General features: G+C 39.0%; 1 protein-coding gene across 9 annotated transcripts in view; it reads left to right on the top strand.

The window, feature by feature from the left end:
• ZNF131 (zinc finger protein 131) overlaps positions 1 to 23,007 on the top strand; it is a 32,629-nt gene extending 9,622 nt beyond the window's left edge. For 7 of the 9 annotated variants that reach the window (XM_073236570.1, XM_073236568.1, XM_073236564.1 and 4 more), the window contains 4 exons: positions 232 to 376; positions 11,131 to 11,813; positions 20,355 to 20,485; positions 21,151 to 23,007. In XM_073236570.1, the coding sequence (XP_073092671.1) occupies positions 232 to 376; positions 11,131 to 11,813; positions 20,355 to 20,485; positions 21,151 to 21,837 (1,646 nt within the window). In that variant the 3' untranslated portion in view covers positions 21,838 to 23,007. Of the gene's footprint in view, positions 1 to 231; positions 377 to 11,130; positions 11,814 to 20,354; positions 20,486 to 21,150 lie in introns of those variants that run through there. The other 2 variants (XM_073236575.1, XM_073236582.1) reach the window with 2 other exon arrangements.

The following is a 23,007-nucleotide window of genomic DNA, read 5'->3' as shown; positions in this document are numbered from 1 at the left end:
AATAAAGGCAGAGTGGAAAGCAAACTACAGAGCTGAGTTGATGAAGAAAGATCTTAAAATTGTTTGCTAGTTAGTGCTGGATTTCACTACAGTCTTACCATACTACAAATGAGAATTCTGTCAAGGAATAATCTTCAGGAATAATTCATACTAAAGTTGCAAACACTGGGCTTTTTTTCTTTTCATTACTAAATGTTACAAGTTTTGAATCAGTGCACGTTTTTTTTACAGGTGTTAGTAAAATGGCCTTTCGTCATTTAATTGAGTTCACATATACAGCAAAATTAATGATACAAGGCGAAGAAGAAGCCAATGATGTATGGAAAGCAGCAGAGTTTCTACAAATGTTAGAAGCTATCAAAGCCCTTGAAGTCAGGTAATTATTTATTTCTTTATATTCAGTAGTGTTCACCCTGACTGCTAGTCAAGAATTTGTATGTCATGTCATGAAAACCTGACTTTTTTAAATTAAGAATTGTTATTTCCCTGATTGTTATTTTCCTCACACTGGATTTTCTTGTCTTTATGTAAAAACTGCTGAGATAACTAAAGTAGCATCTTTTGTATCTGACACAGTAAGAACTGGGGCATCTTTAAGGAGTTCTCTAGGTTCAGTTTGCCAATAATTTGTACCAAGCTTTATTCTAAAAATGGTTTAGCTTACAAAGATTGACATATAGTGCTATTTAAAAATAAGTGAGGAAATTGGTGCAGATAAATAGACCAGATGGGAGTGATAATCAGTGAAGTTAGAATATGGTAACCAGAATGCATGTCATTTACTCTGTAATCTAGCTTCCAGAAGTACCTAGTGTAAAGAGAGAAAAAAAAAATCTCAGTTACATTATTCATGGTTATAAGATGAGAGCAAATCAATATTAGGAGACATTCCTAGTATTAAAATACAAAATTTCCTGTAGGAAGTGTTACGAAAACACTAAATGATATGATGAACAGAGACTCAACATCTTACATAATGAATAGTGGCATTATAATATAGCAACTAAGAACGAGAGCTCTGGAGTCAGGCTGCCTGGGTAATACCCTACCTAATAGCTCTACTTTGTGGCCTTAGTGAAGTTACTCACCTTTCTGTCTGCAGCTCAGTTTCCTCATCTGTCAAATGGGGAAGTGTGATAATATTGGTACCTACCACAAGATTATTTGTGAGGGTTAAATGAATTAATGCATGTAAAGTGTAATGCATGGTGTCTGACACAATACACTAAATGAACCACTGTTATCTCCTGGCTCTGTTTTTATGATAGTCATTAGATCATTAGCATGGCACTGAAGTTCAGTTCAGTAAACTGAGTGTCAAATGGGGCATAGTGGTTTTGGTCTTACTCTCTGGTGAGGTTTAACCAAAAAACACAACTTAAAATAAGACATAATATAACTATAATCATCCATAAGTACGGTTTTTCCTAATGAGCTTTTAATCAGTTTAGTGACGGGTCATGATTAAACTTTTCTGATGAGAGCTTGCTGTATATATATGTTTCTGATGCCTAGTGCCTAGCACTTCAGTGTGTAGTAAATATTTGTGGATGGATGGATGGGTACATACCAGTTAAAACCAGGTCAGTACTCTCCTGCAGAAAAGAGGTGTGAGAATGTATACCTGATGAAGTCATACTTCTCAAAAAAGAGGTTGATTAAGGGGAATATATATGGATGGGACAATACCTGATTTGTGGTTAAATCCTGGAGAGAAACTTCTAAAAAAAATGTTCTGTCTGTGTGGTTCCTTTGCTGTACATAAGTGAGTAGTGTCTTTCTGTGGGGAAAGTCCTTGGCAAAAGAGCAATGGAATATGTTCTAGGACAGTGGCCTAGGTTGGATTTATGAGGCATTTAATTGAATTCATCTCTATGGTCATTGGGAGGGAAGGACAACCCAGCTACAGCTGTTTTTACATGCTAGTTTAGAACCTTTTAAAGGACTTATTATGGTAAGACTGGAGCCTTACGGTAATTATAACCATCAGTGCTCTTCAGTATAAATACAGTAAAATGTTGAATTGTTATTGAACCAGTTAGGTATGCAGTATACTCTAAAGACAAGAAGAAAACAGTATTGCATATTGGCTATTTATAATGATACAATTTAGGAATACAAGTAGTTTAGTTATGGTTAAATGACTGGTTAAGGCTACTTCATAATGAGAAAATTATTGCATAACTATTTTGCAGATACAGAAGGTGAATGAAGTGCTCTTCTCACATTTGCCATATGCAAGTATTTTTGGAATATAGTGTAAACTTTTTTGAAATGACACTGAAAAAATACTAGGACCTATTTTGCTTTGCTGGAATTCCATCATTGTTTTAAAGTTGGGTATGAAAATGTTCTTGTTAATTATTAGGAAGCAGCAGTTGCCTTTTAGATTTTCCTCCCCAGCCTGTTGATGTGTAATTTACATAGAATACAATTCACCCATTTTAGTGTAGGTAAATTGAGTTTTTTAAATTGTATGTAGTGGTGTAATGACTACCACAGTCAAGATGTGGGAACATTTCCATCACCTTGTGTTTCCTTATGACTCTAGTTGACCCTGATCCCCATCCACAGGCAACCACTGGTCTGATTTTTATCACTGTAGTTTTATTGTATTTAGAATTTCATATAAATGGATTGTTTCTAAACAATAGGAACTGTGTAGTTTGACTTTTTTCACTTAGCTTACTTATGTTTTAGACATGCATCCATGTTGTGGGTATTACTATTTCATTTTTATCACTGAATAATATTCCATTATATGGATAGACTCCTATTGATGGGCATTCAGATTGTTTCCAGTTTTTGGCTATTACAGTTAAAGTGGCTATGAATATTTGTGTACCTGTCTTTGAATGTTAGCTGTCATTTCTCTCAGTAAATACCTAATTGTGAAAAAGCTGGGTTGTATGGTGAACATGTTTAATTTTTTAAGAAATTGCCAAACTGTTTTCCAAAATGGTGTGCCATTTTACATTCCAATCTGCAGTGTATGAGAATTCCAGTTGCTGTATACTCTTCATAATAGTTGGTATGACCAGGCTTTTTCATTTTAGCTGTGCTGGTAAGTACATAGTGGTTGTAATTTGCATTTCCCTGATGACTAATGATGTTGAACATTTTTTCATGTGCTTTTTTGTCACCTGTTTATATCTTCTTTGGTGAGGTGTCTGTTAAAATACTTTTGCCCATTTTAAAAATTGGGTTATTGTCAAGAACTGTGAAGCGTCGGAGATTTTATCCTTAACAAGTTAATAAGTTAGCCTGCCACAGTTTGGTGGAAGACATGAGACTCTTGTCAGAGAGAAAGAACTTTATTTCTCTCACATCATAAGCTTCATGTATGTATCAGTTTTTCTTGGCACTGCCGCACTCCCCAACCGCCGCACACGTATGTTACCCCTCACCCAAGTGCCACTGGGATGACATGGTGGTCTAGGTGTGTGCTGTGCTCACAGCGGTTTGCATCACAGTGGAGGAACTCTCAGCTTTAGGAAACCTGTATCTTTTATAATACATTCTAAGCAAACCTGCCTGACCTTTGTCCCAGAGGGGCCATTATCTTTATTATACTGGACAATAAATGAAGTCAGTAGATGAACTTGTCCTCCACCCTGGAGTAAGACAGGCTCTATCTTCTAAGGCTATTTGTCCTACAAACCTTGGAATGATAGTCCAGAACAAAAGGCTACCAGTGTCTTTGTCTCCAAGACATGCAGAAACATGAAGGATTCTTGGAGAGTTGTCTCCTAAGAATATCCTTGCTTCTGTATTATTTTAACTACTGGTGAATTTTATTATGAGTACATCACTCTATGACTGCTCTGGTTAATCTGACCAATAGGGACTGAACTAATCCATTCAGTTTTCTCACACTGGATTTAATTAAGGCAATTATCAGAACTCTGAGCAGCAGGACGTGGCCACCCTGCAGTGCTGAGCTTAACCATGTACCCATTCCTCTGAGGTCCTGGACTCAGCCAACTGAACAAATCCTCAGAAAGCCAGGTGGTTTCCTCCTTTAGTTTCTGTATTGACTTTTCCACTTAGCCCTAAGCATTAATCTTAGTACAGCAAGATGTTCTAACAATTGCACAGTCTCCACATTAGCCCACAGGGAGGAAGTCTAGGGCAAGTATGTCATCTATAATAACCCTGGCAAATGATTTGAGGCTGACATAAATGCCTTCTAGAGCCCAACTGCTGTCATTGGTCACATCAGCTTCAGTCGGGCACAAATTTTGTACCACCTTTTTATTTGGATGATTTCCATCATAGGGAAAACTGCCTGTAGGGCACACAAAAATAATCAGTCAGTCCTCCAGTAACCAAGGGTAGCCTTGGTTTGGAGATACTTCCACAATCATGAGAAGTAAACTGATCTAGTGGTGTTTCCTTAAACACTGGATGGTCTCTTCTACCTGCCCCTGAGGTGCAAGTCATATTTTTAGAAAGTGAGTACCTGACTTCCACACAAGAAATATAGTCCCAAGGGCATATAGGTTCTTTGGAAAGAAAGTGTTCATAATTGTTTGGACCCACAAAGTGGTGTCTTGATCAGTTGGGAACACAGGGGACATTGCCTCCAGTGTGGCCTCCCCTTTTCAGTTAGAATGATTGAGCTTAGTCCTTGGTTTTGCAGGAACTGTGAGGGCAGTCGGTTCAGGCTCCTCTGTCACGTTGAGTGACAATCATCCACGCCATGAACTGTGCCTCAGCTTTGGGAATGGTAGGGGCCAAACATCTAGTGTTTCGTATGGGACGTGCAGGAACTTGCCCACCCCCTACTTTCTTAAAAGACTTCCTAGTAAAGTTAAGGGAAGTGGTGATCAAACTGGTCAGAGCCATCTGGCAGGGGATGACAGATACAGCAATCAATTTAAAGTTGCTTGCAACAGCCAGGGAGAGCTTCATCAGAGCATTTTCCTATCTGAGGAAGGCTCTCTACGGGCAGTTCTGAAGGACAAAAGTCGTTAATGTCGCTTCCTCCTCCATACCTCCTGGAGTCTATGGAGTTCTCTCCTCAGGTGCAGTGTTGTTGTTCTCCCTGCACCCCCACAGAATCAGCGTGTCCCATTCTAGTGGCTATAATGCCACCTGTTTTCCAGTCACCCCCTCCTCTTACCTAGACCTTTCCCTGGCAATGGTCAGGGACAGGGCATTTTTATAAAATTTAGAGACCCATTGTGTCTTCCATTTTAGCTCACAAGGACCTCCCTAAGTGTACCTAGCAAGCAGTATACTCAACCAAGTGGTCATTATTTTTAAGATCTAAGATGTCAGTTCAGCAAGATACACCAGATGGCTAAACTAGAATTAAGTTGGAATCTGCTAGACCATTGTGACCAGGCTACTGCCTGGAAGTGGTACCAACCAGGCTCTCCCAGGGTTGTCATTGGGTGGGGGTCAAAAAGGATCATGTCTGAGAATGGTCTGGACAGAAGCCTAAATTTCCAGTTAGGTTTATATCACTTCCCACCCTTTTTTCCTTCATCGTTACCCAGGAAGGAGCCAAGAAGAGGTGATCCCTTTCTGGAGACAGCTGAGTTCAGTGAGCAGACTGCCTTACTCAGATTTTTGGACAAGGAAGTGGTGAGGAAAGTAGAGTCAGAAATCTTTTTGAGTCAGTCTTTAAGGAGGCTGTTGCAGTGCTCTGCGTTATCCGTATCTGTGGGTGGTAGGGAGCTTGAAAGTTTCATTAATACCTTGACTATCAGCCAATTATTGAGTATTTGGTGCATCATTATCAGATTGCAGATTGTCCAGAAAGCTAAATACATGACACAGACTAGTCTCAAGGGCCACAATCGTGTGATGAGAACCAGCTGATCAGACTGTTAAACAGCAGCAGTATATATAGCCCAGAAAATGGGAGTTGGTAGGTGGGGCATCAACAGTAGTTGCGGTCAGAGGTCCAGTGTGGTCAGTCTGCTGCGAACAGTCACAGACAGTGCAGCCTCTTCACCCCTGAGCAGTGCAGCCTCCTTCACCATGAGACAGACAGGCCACTATGTGGCAGGTGTCAGCAGTCTGGTGTGTCCTGGCAGCTTCATGTTAGAAACATGGGGTCCCTTTCTTTCTGCTCAATCTCTGATGGGGGATAGGAAACCATGTTGAGCATAATGTTGAATCTAATAGGTGTCAGTGAAGTTTGGGCAGTGCAGGCTCAATCAGCAGTTGGTATCATTAGGGAACAGGCCCTTACCATGGGCATCTAAGTTAGGGATCCACATAGTTCAATGAACAGCTGCAATTTGTTTCCACAGTTGTGTCCCTAAAGATGGGCATCTAATCTGTCAAGATTTCCATGTCTTCCAAACAGCTAGGCCATTGGCAACAGCCCAAGAGTTGGTAAAAATTTAACAAGATTCGTTGTGGAGAATGTCCAAACCTCTGAAACAGCCTTGGGTTCTGCCTTCTGAGCAGAGTGGCCATATCCATTTCCAGTTTTGCATAGTTAGTGCTAAGGCTGAGCATCTGCAGAAGCCCAGTGAACAGAGGCTTCAGTTTAGCCAAACCATCAGTGAACCAGATTCCCCATTGATCTGGTGGCTTTCTTTGGGCAACAGAGTTGGGGAGCTATCACTTTTTCATGTAAAGCTAAGAGATGAACTCTTTTCTTGAATAGATTATGTTTGTTTGACAGGTGCTCCTGGGCACATCTTACCTTGCTAGTTAGCCTTGAAGTCCTAGTTGACATGCTCCCAAATGTCGGTATTAGGCTAGAGAGCCTCAAAGCCTCCATGGATCAGGCATCAGTTTCAGCAAGAGCCTAACAGCAAACCAGTCCTTTAAGGGAGTGCACCTTGTAGCCATGTCAGGGAATTGATGAGTCCATACCTTTTGACAAAGAATACCTCGAAGTGGAGGTCCTTTGCCAGAAGCGCTTATCAGCAAAAGCATCATAGTGAGACTTGTAGCTCAAAGGGAGAGAATGTGCCAAAACTTGATGGACAGTTTCCAGTGCAGCCTCTTTGTTGGAGCCCCACTTAAAAGTTGCCAATTTACAGATAAAAAGAAGAAAGTAGAATGCCAAAGTGAGACATATACTGTCTTCAGTACCCAAAAAATCCAATAAGGTGATGGGCCTCATTTTTGGTGGGGAGAGGGAGTTGCTGAAAAAACAGTAATTTTCTCTCATTGCTGGAGGGATTGAGTATTGTGAATCCACCTTCATAGTCCCAAGAAGCTTTTATTTATCAGGCTCCTGAATTTTGTTGGGTTTTATCAGCAACCCCTGCTGGTGATAACACTGTAGTCAGGGCCTTTGAGACAGATACCTGACTTGCCAGTCAACAGGACATCAGGAATATAGTGTAAATTTTAGACATCATAAATTTTAGACACTTGAGCTGTATTCTGACCCAGCTGTTGATGACAAATGTCTGAGGGTTTATTCCGGCAGCTCTTCTCTCCCTGTGGCTCTTCCTACTTGGGGTTATCCATCTGTGGATCCCGTAAGTACTGCGGGATGGAGAAGGAAAAGATTCCATACCAATTCCTGCTGCACTTTTCATATGACAAAGCAGCAACACTGTGTGGAACCAGCTCTGTTCACAGGGCATGACAGCCTCCCTTTCCCACTGTTAACCTTGCCCACACCCCGCCAGCTGAGTGCAGGTGACTCCTTTCCCCATGATGGGATGGGGAGTTGGGCACCTGAATCTTCACAGAGCCATGAAAGTTTGAGTCCCTCCTATTCCTGAGTTTCCCTCAGGATATTTCCCTCTTCACTATATACCCTTGGGAACAGGGAAACTTCAGCTCCACCCCTAATTATCTTTATTCAAGCAGGGGAAGTCAGGGTAGAGGGGAAAGGAAGGTAGAAGAGGAAGAGATGTAGATGGAGAAAGTGACGACACTGCCAGTGAGCAGGGCACACTTACTTTTGGTTGCAAGCAGCACAAAAGCTGCGCATAGCTCTACTGAACACTCCACTGAATTCAGCCCACTTACAGCCCTCTGTCAGACAAGGCCATCATTACTACACTGTCTGTTTTAGTTTTGGGGACCTCTTTGATTCAACAGCCTCACCCACACTGCTTTTCAGTTGGGGCCATGAGGTTTATGCCTTTTGGCTGACTCAGACTATAGCGGCAGCCTTTTAGAAAACAGTGTACCTTAATCCTGGACATTGGCTGCCCCTTGTCATGATAACATCTCTTATGCTTTTGCCTGGTTTAATATAAAGTTGGGGGGGTGCCATTCAGCAGGCCTGACCACAAGAATTTATATTGTTTTGGATTCTTTTCTCATTCTGCAGTGACTCATTTGCATCAGCTTTGTAAACCCAGTTGGGCAGGAAGACTCTTACTAGTCAGTGCCTCACTGTGGCAGTTTGTCTTGGAGAACTCCCACCAAGAGCACCAAAGCACCCTTATGGCAGCCAGAACCCACTATAAAAAAACTCTGAGACCTTTTATAGTCATCCCCAAACGGATCTAAGATGAACAGGACAGACTGCAGGAGAGGCTGAACCCTGAGATGGCCCAGCTGTAGACATTCTCTTTTGACAAGCATTATGTTCCCCCTCATCTCCCAGGTGGACAGCCGGAGTTCTGATGACTCAACTGGTCTGTTAGTAGCACTTGCAAATTCCCTCCTGTCACAGTTGGTGTAGGTACATGATACAATAACTTGTCTGTAAAGGGCAGAACCTTCCACCACCTCCACCACCACTTAATCTTGGTTATTGAGGTGGGGCAGATTGGCAGGAAAGTCCTCCCCTTCGCCACCGGACCCTGAGAGTTTGCAACAAGCAGGGAACCATTCTAGCAGCTGTCCTTGAACTTACTGCCCAGTACTCACACTGCAACCACCTTCCCAGTTTTTCCTTATTAGTAGGTACTCTAGTTTCCTTAGATTGCCATAACAAAATTCCACAAACCTGGTGGCTTAAATCAGAAATGTAACTGTTTCATTATTCTTAAGGCTAGAAGTCCTAAGTCATGGTGTGGCAGGGCCATGCTCCTTCAAAAGCCACAAGGGGAGGATCCTTTCTTACCTCTTCTAACTTCTTTCTTGTAGCCCTATGCTCCAGTTTCTGCTTCCATCTTCCCATTGCCATCTTCCCTCTGTTGTTCCTACAGCTTTCTCCTCTGTGTTTCCAAATGTCCCTCTCCTTATAAAGACATAGTTGTATTAGAGGAGGCCCACTTTAATGACCTTATATATCTGCAAAGACTTACCTCCAAATAAAGTCACATTCACGGGTATCAGGGGTCAGGACTTCAACATACTTCTGGGGGGACACAGTTTAACTCTTAATAGTATAAAGTGGAGGGCCATGTATTGCCCAGTTGACCATACAGTTTGGTCAGCAAGCTTGCTGCCAGCTGCAGTGGACTTCCACAGATCCCATTACTTGCTCTGTGACTCCTTATCCTTCCTCTTCCAGAAAGCCACCTCTTTTTCAGCATCCTGTACTTGTTGCCCAAACCCGGCAAACTGTGAAATAGCTGAGATTTAACCCTATTTGCAAGCTAACAAGCTATACTGCCACAGTTTCATGGATGCTAATAGAAAATATGGGGCTATTAGGTCAGAAAGAAAAGACTTGGTTTTCTCACAGAAAGCAGCATGAGCTTTATATTTATGCTAGTTTTCCCTTTTCTCCCAAGTCCCATAGGGGTGACTTAGAGTGGCCCAGGTAAATGCTGCACATGTAGCTGGTTTACATCAAAGATGAAGAATCTTCAGCTTAGGAAACCCAAATCTCTCATAATGGGCTGCATGCCAACCAGCCTCATTTTTGTCCCAGAGAGGGACATTATTATAATGGACAATAAGCAACCTGCCCTCTGCTCCACACGGAGCCATACTCTCTCTTCCCAAGTTGATGGCTTTACTGCAGGCATCCTTGAAAAGACAGTCTGAAACAAAAGCTGTGAGTTTGCAAGATGTGTAGAAACATGAGACATGTGGAGAATTCTCTCCAATAGTTGTCTTCTCTTACTGAATTTATTGAACTGTGAAAATCTTTTTATTTATATTCTCTACATAAGACCTTTGACAGATACATGTTTGCAGATATTTTCTCTCAGTCTGTAGCCTGCCTTCTAGACAGTTTTTATTGTCACTTACCTATTCTGGTAAAGCATGTGAGTAAAATATGGTTAATAACAATTTTGCTTAGTTTCTGGTTGGTCAATACCAGATACACTGAGCAATGGTTTCTGTATTATATATTTCAGAGAGCAAAAGTTTTTGATTTTGATGAAATCCGTTTAATCAATTTTTGCTTTTAAGGTTTCTACTTCTTATATGTTATATAAGAAATCTTTCATATTAGTTACAAAGGTTTTCTTCTGAAAGTTTAATAGTTTTAGTTCTTACATCTAAGTCTGTGATCTATTTTTGAATTAATCATTGTGTATATTTTATAAGAGTAAGATTGAGGTTTCTTTTTCCCATGTAGATACCACTTCTAGTACTGCTGGCAAAAGATTATTTTCTTCATTAAGTAACCTTGGAACCTATTTCAGAAATCAATTGACTGTATGAGTGTGGGTCTATTTCTGGACTTCATTAATCTTCATGTCTCCTTTCTCCAGTATCACATTGTCTTAATTTCAGTTTTATAGCTGTATAGTAAGTGTTGAAATCAGATAGTAAAAGCCCTCTAATCTTGTTTCCTCCTTTCCATATAAATTTTTTTTTGGTATCATTAATCTACAATTACATGAGGAACATTATGTTTACTAGACTTCCCCCATCACCAAGCACCCCCCACAAACCCCATTATAGTCACTGTCCATCAGCATAGTAAGATGCTGTAGAATCACTACTTCTCTTCTCTGTGTTGCACAGCCCTCCCCGTGCCCCCCCCCACATTATACATGCTAATCATAGTGCCCCCTTTCTTTTTTCCCCCCCTTATCTCTCCCTTCTCACCCATCCTCCCCAGTCCCTTTCCCTTTGGTAACTGTTAGTCCATTCTTGGGTTCTGTGAGTCTGCTGCTGTTTTGTTCCTTCAGTTTTTTCTTTGTTCTTATACTCCACAAATGAGTGAAATCATTTGGTACTTGTCTTTCCATAAAAATTTTATTAGCTTATCAATTTCTTCCAAAAAGCCTTCTAAGATTTTGATTAATCTTATAGACTTTTTAATTTATACATTATGTATTTCAGGAACAAAGAAAACTCAGCTCCACTAGAGGAAAATGCTACAGGAAAAAGTGAGGCCAAAAAAAGGAAGATTGCAGAGACTTCAAATGTTATCACTGAGTCATTGCCATCTGCAGAATCAGAACCTGTTGAAATTGAGGTAGAAATTGCTGAAGGCACAATTGAAGTGGAAGATGAAGGCATCGAAACGTTAGAGGAAGTGGCTTCTGCCAAGCAGTCCATAAAGTACATTCAGAGTACAGGTTCCTCTGATGATTCCGCCCTGGCATTGTTGGCGGATATTACCAGCAAGTACCGGCAAGGGGATAGGAAAGGGCAGATTAAAGAAGATGGCTGTGCATCTGACCCCACAAGCAAACAGGTAGAAGGTATTGAAATTGTGGAACTTCAGCTGTCACATGTGAAGGACTTGTTCCATTGTGAGAAATGTAACCGTTCATTTAAATTGTTTTACCATTTTAAGGAACACATGAAATCACACTCCACTGAGAGTTTCAAATGTGAAATATGCAATAAAAGGTATCTTCGGGAGAGCGCATGGAAACAGCACCTCAATTGTTACCACCTTGAAGAAGGTGGAGTCAGTAAGAAGCAAAGAACTGGGAAAAAAATTCACATATGTCAGTACTGTGAGAAACAATTTGACCACTTTGGACATTTTAAAGAGCATCTTCGAAAGCATACAGGTAATTAGCAAATAATTTATGTTAAAAGTATGTTTTTCCACATTCACTTCAGTCTTGCGTCTAAATTACTTTTTTTTAGTAACACAGAAGCCCTCTCCTGTATTTTCTAATATGCAGGCTGAGTTCACATTGTCTCTATAATACTTGTTTGTTGAAATAGTGATGCTTTAAAAGCAAAATCAGTATCAACTTTGAAATTAATGTCACACTTCACCAATTTTTATATTTTTAAAGGAAATATGTAAAACATGGTTTGTGATTATTTACTAAAGGTTATAAATTATGAAGTCCTAATTGTAGTGAAACTTCATTGTTACTGTCTACATTCCTATCTCTTGTTAATACATTACATAGATGAGTACATTTACAGATAGGCTCTGACATGTTTATACCTTCATGTACATTTGGTCATGTTTTGACCTAGTAGCTAGGTAGGCAATATATGTCCCATCTCCACCACCTCCCATGGGCAAGCATATCAGGACTGGTGGACAGCCAGGGAGATGAGAAGGGTAAAGTATAAGGAGAGTAAAGTCCTCCTGGGAGTCAGCCCAGGCATGAGAGAGGTGTCCCCAGGAGTCTACCATTGGGGTGCACTTTTAGTTCTGCATCCATTCCCTAGTGCCTATTTTTTTCCCTGTCAGATTCCCTGTCCTTGCTCGCACCTCCCAGGCTTTCTTTGCTAGGTCTCCTGTGCCACACCCAGGAGCTGTCACCTCTGATTTGAAATTGGCAAGTTCCTAAGCGCATTGTAACAAGGGCATAGGGAGAGCAGTTGCTGTGGTATGCTAAGCACAGACTTTTGAACACTTGTTCCCAAGTCCTTATATGTGGTGGGAAAGACTGTTTAGACTGTCAATACATAGGTACCCCACAGTTTTCAGTGTCTCTTTGCTGGAATTTGGAGAACTTGGATGAAATTTTACCAATCCCTTGCTGTCCAAAGCCTCTTGCTACACACTACTTGAAATTAGGAACCAAATAACATCAGATAGTGTGGTGTCCCCCACTGTCTAAATGCTTGGTGCCAGTATACAGGAACTGAGTAAATGCTTGGTTCCAGTATTCAGTGGTTGCATGATAACAAAAGAATTTCATACTTAAGGTGCAGTGTGTATTTAAAAGGCTATAAGGTATTAGTTTGGGTAACTAATAGGCATTGATAAAAATGCTTTTGGGAAAATGCTTTCTGATTTTCAAACATTAGATGTATATACCTGTTCTACATTTGGAAACTGCCTGTAGTTACAGTCTTTGGTCCTTAAAAAACAAATATTCATCTATTTTAATGGTCTGTTGGTGATCAATTTGTGGTAACTGTGGATTAGTTTTACAAAAGGATTGATAGACCAGCCTCACATAAGTTAGTATTTCATTATTACTTGGGTATACAGGAGCATACTTTGATAGGATTTCCAGTACCCCAACAGATAATAAGTCACTGTTACTTCCTAGCATTGTAAAAGTAGCATTTGTCTCTTTTACCCAAACCATTACCTAGTAACTTACCTATTTAAAAATAGGACAATACAGACCACATTCAAAGTTGTAAAAGTACAATTTAAAAATTTCCAAGTTCTATAATTTGTATTTTGGATTGAACAGCAGAATATAGAGCTAAAGTACATTTATGTTGCAAGTCTTTCTTTCCCTTTAGAAAGTTGTGAGATGACTTAATTAAGCAGTTTTTACAAAGTATAGAACCAGATTCCCATTGGAGGTATAGTTTAGCACATAAAACAAACTAGGCTTCTGTTGTCTTTTCTAACCTCAATTATTATACTAGTAATGAGTGCGTGACAAGATAGCTGCAAATGTGATCAATGACTTAGTGAACTGAAGAGGAGCATAAATGAACATTTTTAAATTGTGTTCATGCTAATAAAGGATGGTTTTTTTTTCTTATCACAAACTGAGTGTAAAGATAAGCAAACAGTCCTTTTCCTGTTCCTACCCTCAAAATACATAAGCCCACTTCAATTTCACAGTTTGGGTGCTTTTATTAACGTAGTGGTTTGGTTTCTTGTATGTTCTCAAAGCATGTACTATAGTCTAGGGTTGATTTGCAAAATTTTGACTGTTACTTGTCCTCTGAATAATTTTATTTCCATTTGGAAAATAGTAATGATAATGCCAACCTGCTAGGTCATGGACATAAAGAAATTTTAGAGTCCCAGCCTCCAAGTGCTCACAGTTATGTTGGGAGAGACAGGTAGGCACAGTCACAGTGTAACAAGCTAAGGGCTGATAGAGGTGAGCACAGAGTCTCATGGGAGTGCCTGCCTGGGCTGTTTGTTTATGATGTAGGAAATGAGAATGGCTACCTAGAGGGTTTCCCTGTGATAACTCTCAAAGGGAAAGGAGTTAGCTAGGAGATGGGCATTCCAGGCAAAGAGATGAAGCATACACAGATATAGGGGAAAGAGAGGAAGCAACTTGTTTGGGCACTGCTAGTAGGTTATCATGGCTGGGAAGATTGGGTCCCGGGTAGAGAGGTATGCCAGGAGGTGTAGCTGAAGGTTAAGAAGCACTGATTATGTGGTCATGCATTTAGGCATCCTGGGAGTCTGCCAATGGTTCAAGAGAGAAAAAGTGACCAGAAGTGAGACTAAGATCATATACTTACTTTTATAAATGTTATAAATGAGTTCAGATTTTATATTGGAAGACTGGGTCATTTTAAAGAAGCTTAGGCCAGGAAGAGCTCTGATCAGATTTGTTTTAGATGACTGGCTGGATAGATTAGATTGGGGTAAAATCTATTTGGGTCTAATTAAGAAGCTGTTCTAGTAATTAAACAAGAATGAGGGATTGAGTAAAGGCAGTGATACTGGAAAAGAGTTGGAGATGTGAGCAATTATATAGGCAGAATCAATAGGATTTGGTGATCGGTGAGATGTGGGGGTAAAAGGGTGACTCCCAGCTTTCTGATTTTGGGTGGCTAAATAGATTAGAGGTTGTTGACTTAGAAAGAAAAATTTAAAAGGGTAAGCACTTTGGGGTGGGAGGAGATACCAGACATACTGACAGACTGTGGGACATAAGTGTAAAAGCCTAATGGTGACCTTTAACCATGTTTTCAAATAATTGGTTCCAGAGAGGTAGTATGGAATCATAGAATGTCTGGGTCCAGAAATCAAAATTAGATTCTGGCTCTAGTTCTGACATTTGCCAGCATGATGAACTTTACTTGTCACGTTATCTTCGGGCCTCTTTCCCTGTCTGTGTAAATAACCTACTTTACAGGATTGTGAAAAATAAGAGAGAACAATTAAAGCATTTTGAAGAATATACTGTCCACACACCTAAAGTATAATCTGATGCTATTTCTAGATTTTATTGGGCTTATTAAGCTAATTTTTCAAATAGCAAAAGTTCAAATGCTATAAAAATTCAAATGACATACAATGAAAAATGAATCTCTCCTTCAGTAGATCTCTTCAGAAGCAACTATTGCTGTCATTTTCTTATCCTTTCTGGATATATTTTTTGCATTTCCAAGGAACCACAGATAGACATATACACAGCTTTTGAAAAAAGAACCCAGAAGCATGCAGTACATAAGCCGTATAGCTTATCTTGAACTATTTTAATATATGAAATAATCTTTTTCATTGTAGCTGCATCTCAGTGTATGGGTATGCCATAATTTACTCAGCCGGTTGATACAGATTTAGGTTGTTGCAAGTTTTTTGCTATCATAAATCATGCTGCAGCAAACACACTTGTACATACATACATCTTTGTGCAAATGTTCAAGTAATTTAATTTTTTAAGAGCAGAATTTCCAAGACAAGGAATATATGCATTTTAAATCTTGGCAAGTTATTGTCAAATTGCCCTTTAAAGAGGCTATGCCAATTTATATTTGTAGGTTTCAATTATTGTGAAAAATTATACACTACTAAAACCATGAAACTTAACAATTTTATTTAGGAACAGTTCCCAATATTTGGGGAGTTATAAGGAATTTCTGTGCCAACACTAGGTTAGGTCCTCTCTGTCAAATTAATGTTTTCATTTCATGAAAATTTTACAAAAACATAAGCTATAGTTTTGTCAGGAAAAAACATAGTTCAGAGTTACTTGACTGTATCTGTTCCACTTCAGTAGGAAAGTCACTACTGGGACCTCATTGTCATTGGCCTTGCTCTCTACAAGTGTCATCTGTCTCTTTAATTCTCACTCCTCTCCCTACTCTATTGGGCTCTACCTCAGTTAGCCTTCCAGTCCTTTCATATCCCTGTCCAACTCATTTATTGCCCCATTTTGGCACTGTTGACTACCCTCATCTTCCTGAAGTTTCTTAAATTCCTTGTGTGTTCTTTCCTTCTACTTCTGGCTATTCTGTTTCCATTTCTTTTGCTGTCTCAGCTACCTGCTGTTTTTAACTTGATGTTTCATTGGGTTCTATCCTTGATTCTGTTAATTACATAGCATACTCACACCAGCGGTTATTACCACTTAAAGTAAGTCCTAATCCTATGTATCAGTCCACCCTTTATTTTGCTCCACATTTGTCTATATAACTGTCCTCTAGACTTTTCCACTTTGCTCCTGAGTACCTTGAAATCAGCAGATACAAAGCTGATTTTATAATCTTTCCCAGCTCACCACACTTCAGACTTACTTGGCCTTGTGTTCTCTGTTCTGTTTGGTACTCTAAGCCAGCCGTGTAGGAGTCTTCCTCTCATTCCTCACCTACCTTACTGTTTTCTATTTCTGTGACTCTGCCTAGAATAAACTTCCTTCTTTCATTTTCCTTCTATTCCATTCTAGACAGAATTAATCACTCTCTTCTTTTGTGCTGCTGCAGGACATTTTCTGTAATAGATCTTCTGCAGTGTGTCAGATTTGTTTATTTTCATTTATTTTCCCTTCATGAAGTACCATGGCCTGTGATACGAAGTTTTTAAAAACAAGAACAGTCTATCTTTTTTTTTTTTGAGAGGGCATCTCTCATATTTATTGATCATATGGTTGTTAACAACAATAAAATCTGTATAGGGGACTTAATGCACAATCATTAATCAACCGCAAGCCTAATTCTCAACAGTTTCCAGTCTTATGAAGCATAACGAACAAGTTCTTACATGGTGAACAAGTTCTTACATTATGAATAAGTTCTTACATGGTGAACAGTGCAAGGGCTGTCATATCACAGAAGCTTTCAGTTTTGATCATGCATCATGAACTATAAACAATCAAGTCAGATATGATTATTCATTTGATTTTTATACTTGATTTATATGTGAATCCCACATTTCTCCCTTATTATTATTATTATTTTTTAATAAAATGCTGAAGTGGTAGGTAGATGCAAGATAAAGGTAGAAAACATAATTTAGTGCTATAAGAGGGCAAATGTAGATGATCAGGTCTGTTCCTATAGACTAAGTATTAATCCAAGCTAGACAAGGGCAACAAAACATCCACGGATGCAGAAGATTTCTCTCAAAACAGGGGGGTGAGGTTCTAAGCCTCACCTCTGTTGATCCCCAGTTTCTCACCTGATGGCCCCCCTGCGACTGTGCCTGTCTTAGGTTGTTCCTCCCTTGAGGAATCTTACCCGTCTCTGGCTAACCAGTCATCTTCCGGGGCCATACAGGGAAATGTAGAGTTGGTAAGCGAGAGAGAAGCAATATTGTTTGAAAAGGTTAGCTTTTTACTTTTTTGCAGATTTATGCCCTGTGCTTCTATGCCCAGCATTTGTCTTGAGGTATCTTTACCACTTGGAAGAATTATGATACTCGGTAATTTTCTATATGAGGCATAAATTCTACTAAAGGGTTGTAATTAGGAAGGAAGAAGAAAAGCTATAGAAGTAGCAGACAGAAGAAAACATGGGAAGATTGATTATTTCTTTGACATATCTTCTTGTAGAGTAACATAAGCATGTATAGGTTTTAACAAACTACTAATTAAATTGCATACACACATTAACCTAATAGGAATACAGCTACATAACAAAAGCAGACCAATTACCAGCCAGATCCAGTGAAACCAAGAAAACCAGTTAGGTACCCTAGGCATTTGTGAAAACTTATCAATGATATGATGGATATTGTCTAACTGAATTTGAATAGTTTGAGAAAAATCAGACAAATTAAAACAACACATTCCTGGAACTGTTCACATCCCATATGTTCTTTTAACAGTAGATAGTCTATAGTCGGCAAGATTTTGGAACACTGCAACTTGCACTTCTCCTAATTCTTGGTTGAGTTCCGAAAATGTAGATCCAGTCAAATTTGTTGTTTTACTGTATGCACAGGCCATCTTAGATATCTCCTTCTTCATTCCAATGGCAAGTCCAGGAACTGGTGCGATGAATGTAGCTACAGCTCCAACAGCGCCAGGATCTTTGTTGAAATTTTTTGATGATCATCTTCTGGAATGACTCTTCCAGAGGATGTTGATGTTGGAAGTTCTTCTTCATATTGTATCTTAATTCATTTTTGGGTAGCCAAATTAGGCTTTGATCCTCTGTATAAACACAAAGAAACCCTTTGCCCAGACTTCGATATGACCTTTATACCATTGTGAAGAACCTATTGGAGATCACACACAGGAACTGCTTTTTTTTTTTTAAGAGAACGGAATATTATCAGAAAAATGTACTTCCATAGCTGATCATCTGGCACCCTTTAAAAGATCAAAATTAAGGATATGTAAAGCATGCATTAATCGTTGATTTGCAGTTAGTTTTATCCTATCAGGGAGTAATCCCCCTTTTCTTTCTCTCTCTCTTTTTTTTGTTATCATTAATCTACAATTACATGAAGAATATTATGTTTACTAGGCTCTCCCCTACACCAAGTCTCCCCACACACACCCCATTACAGTCACTGTCCATCAGCATAGCAAAATGTAGAATCACTACTTGTCTTCTCTGTGTTGCACAGCCCTTCCCTTTCTCCCACCCCCCCACATTATGCATGCTAATCATAATACCCCTTTCTTCTTCCCCCCCTTATCCCTCCCTACCCACCCATCCTCCCCAGGTACCTTTCCCTTTGGTACCTGTTAGTCCATTCTTGAGTTCTGTGATTCTGCTGCTGTTTTGTTCCTGCAATTTTTCCTTTGTTCTTATACTCCACAGATGAGTGAAATCATTTGGTATTTCTCTTTCTCTGCTTGGCTTATTTCACTGAGCATAATACCCTCTAGCTCCATCCATGTTGTTGCAAATGGTAGGATTTGTTTTCTTCTTATGGCTGAATAATGTTCCATTGTGTATATGTACGACATCTTCTTTATCCATTCATCTACTGATGGACACTTAGGTTGCTTCCAATTCTTGGCTATTGTAAATAGTGCTACGATAAACATAGGGGTGCATCTGTCTTTTTCAAACTGGGCTGCTGCATTCTTAGGATAAATTCCTAGGAGTGGAGTTCCTGGGTCAAATGGTATTTCTATTTTGAGTTTTTTGAGGAACCTCCATACTGCTTTCCACAGTGGTTGAACTAATTTACATTCACACCAGCAGTGTAGGAGGGTTCCCCATTCTCTACAACCTCGCCAGCATTTGTTGTTGTTTGTCTTTTGGATGGTAGCCTTCCTTACTGGTGTGAGGTGATATCTCATTGTGGTTTTAATTTGCATTTCTCTGATAACTAGCAATGTGGAGCATCTTTTCATGTGTCTGTTGGCCATCTGAATTTCTTCTTTGGAGAACTGTCTGTTCAGCTCCTCTGCCCATTTTTTAATTTAATTATTTGTTTTTTGTTTGTTGAGGTGGGTGAGCTCTTTATATATTTTGGATGTCAAGCCTTTATCGGATCTGTCATTTACAAATATATTCTCCCATACTGTAGGGTACCTTTTTGTTCTATTGATGGTGTCTTTTGCTGTACTGAAGCTTTTCAGCTTAATATAGTCCCACTTGCTCATTTTTGCTTTTGTTTTCCTTGCCCAGGGAGATATATCCAAGAAGAGGTCACTCATGTTTATGTCTAAGAGATTTTTGCCTATGTTTTTTCCTAAGAGTTTTATGGTTTCATGACTTACATTCAGGTCTTTGATCCATTTCGAATTTACTTTTGTGTATGGGGTTAGACAGTGGTCCAGTTTAATTCTCTTACATGTAGCTGTCCAGTTTTGCCAGCACCATCTGTTGAAGAGACTGTCATAAGAACAGTCTATCTTCTTCAGCTAGCACTTGGTCTGGCACACAGTATGTGCTCAAAAAGTACTTTGTGGAATGAATAGTGATGCGTTTCCCAAAATGGAGGTTGGTCTTCATTTTTGTTTAAGGAAAAACACACTACTTTTTAGGAACTGCAAAAAACATGAACCAATACTCTGATCCAAATTTTATGTCTTCATCAGAGCACAGATACAATTATAATAATCACTAGAACTTACTATTTCCACCTCTGTAAGAGTCCTTTGGGTATGGTGGCAACATCCAAGTTAGAAGTTCATTCCATCCTTTCAACAAGGTGCTATTAGATTAACCAAAAAGGAAATACTTGGTTTGCTTTTTCTGAATATGATTTTTTGAATTTGTTAATACAGTTTTTTATATTCTAATAGGTGAAAAACCTTTTGAGTGTCCAAATTGTCATGAAAGATTTGCTAGAAATAGCACCCTCAAATGTCACCTGACTGCGTGCCAAACTGGAGTGGGGGCAAAAAAGGGAAGAAAGAAACTTTATGAATGTCAGGTATGTGTGGGTGCACTATGTCCTTAGCAAAAGAATCTCTGTTTTGAAATTATTAAAAGTGAAGGTTAATAGAGTCTATAACAAAGGTATAGAGCTGATAGTTTAGAAAGCAATGAGGGTAAAGAAATATCATTGTCTTGATTTTATCAGGGAGATTAGGTTTTTTTTTTTTTTAATCAAACCCTAGATGACACCAGTGTCAATAAAATTATGTCCTAAATAATAGGCAATCTGAAACTATGGTTATTCTTAACCATAGAGCAATCATTAGAATTCAGGAGTGGGCAGAGGAAGGTAGACCAGCTGTAATTGGCTGTTCTTTCATGATCAGTATGTATTTATCCCAAATAATATAATGGTTCTAAATGTTGGTATTATGGGAGAATTATATTGTTACTTTATATTTGTAGAATTTCTAGAATTTATATGACATTGAAACAATGAAAGCAGTGTTAAAATGTTTTTAAATTGTTAGCTGCATCAGCTAAAAGACTAAATAAAAAAGAATTACCAAATTTCTTGGACCAGATTGTATTACATACAATCATGTTTATAGCAGTCTTTTCAGAAAATCTTCAATTTTTTCCTTAAAGAGAATAGATGAATCCCTATTTCCTTCCATTTGACTCTAAGTATTATTAACATCATCTGTTTGGTCATTTCAGGTCTGTAACAGTGTGTTTAACAGCTGGGACCAGTTCAAAGATCACTTGGTAATACACACTGGAGATAAACCCAACCATTGTACTTTATGTGACTTGTGGTTTATGCAAGGAAATGAATTAAGGAGGCATCTTAGTGATACTCATAATATAACAGAGCATCTAGTGACCGAAGAAGTTCTTTCTGTAGAAACCCGTGTGCAAACTGAACCTGTGACATCAATGACTATTATAGAGCAAGTTGGGAAGGTGCATGTGTTACCATTGCTCCAGGTTCAGGTGGATTCAGCACAAGTGACTGTGGAACAGGTCCATCCAGATCTGTTCCAGGACAGCCAGGTGCATGATTCCCATATGACTGAGCTTCCAGAGCAGGTCCAGGTGAGCTATCTAGAAGTGGGTCGAATTCAGACTGAAGAAGGTACAGAAGTACATGTGGAAGAGCTGCATGTTGAACGGGTAAATCAGATGCCAGTGGAAGTACAAACTGAGCTTCTAGAAGCAGACTTGGATCAAGTGACCCCTGAAATCATGAACCAGGAGGAAAGAGAGCCTGTTCAAGCTGATGCTGCTGAAACTACCAGAGAGGATCATGAAGATGCTGAAGGTTTAGAGACCAAACTGACATTGGACTCCCAGGCTGAAAAGGCAGGGAATGAGAACAGAACATCTGTGCCAGTTTTAGAATGAAATAACAAGTGAATATATTTTTAAATTTATGTGTTGGGTTTTTGAACTGATGGTGGGCAGTGTGACTGTCCTTAAACTAACAGATAAGTGGACCAAAGTTAAAACTCTTTGCTGTTGTGCTGAACTGTTTCTATTAAAACAAACTGATTTCCCCCCACAGTTAATGCCACAGAGGAGGGATCTTTCCCATAAGTGAATGGGAAGCTTTGAGAAGTATTATTTCTGGAAGCTTAAACAGATTATATTCTTATTATATAGTTGGGTACGAATCTATCTATTTTCATTGTGGTAAGGGTCCTCCCCTTCTCTCTTTCCCAGGTCATGTCCTTCCTCAAATTTTTCCATATTGTAAAATCAAAAATAAAGTCATTAGAATACAAGCTTATGTATTCTAATGCATGTTAGAAAATTGAATATATAGGAAACACAAGGCTGCATGAAGAAAAGTGCATCGTTACTGTTAATTTTGGCTTCTGGCTTTCTTTAGTTTGAACAACATTCTTGTCGACCCTGACAGTCACAGATGTCATCTTGCAATAGAAACAGAGTGGTGGTGGCAAAATTTAGAATGTTAAAAACAAAAACACACACCCATGTGCCTTTTCAAAATCAACTAAATTTCTATAAAGCATCTCTGGTTCTTTCAGTTTGTTGTAAGGAGCAACGTAGGTGATGCTATAGTTACTTTATATTTTTGCTTGTAATGACAACTATCAATTCTTTTTCAGTTAGGTTGAGAAATTTCATTTAATGGCAGCTAGAGGGCCATTTTCAATTGGGAAAATTCACTTATATCTGTGGTAAACTTTATTTTGATGAAAAGTTGCACTAGTATTTTACCACCAGATAAAAAAAAGAATAGCATCATTTAAAAATTAATGTATTTAAAGTACAGAGAAAAACATGTATATAATATATCAGGCTTTGTTTTGAATGAGTCTTTTTCCCCGATCCTTAATGTAAAGATCTTGTGCTATAACTTTTAAAGCCATACAAATAAGAGTGCTAAACTGTGGATTTAAAAGTAGGTGTGTAAATATTTTTAATCAGTATTACTTGGAAAATAAACTATAACAACCACATGAAATAAAGCAATATGCTATTTTCTTTACCTGTTAAATATTGGGAGATATTTACATTTTTAAAGTAAACTTTAAAATTATGTGTTCA

Source organism: Manis javanica, chromosome 1 (genome assembly GCF_040802235.1).
Source record: "Manis javanica isolate MJ-LG chromosome 1, MJ_LKY, whole genome shotgun sequence".
Classification (NCBI taxonomy): Eukaryota; Metazoa; Chordata; class Mammalia; order Pholidota; family Manidae; genus Manis; species Manis javanica.
The sequence above is the reverse complement of the archived record's forward strand: the minus strand, read 5'-3'. Positions and strand labels throughout refer to the sequence as shown.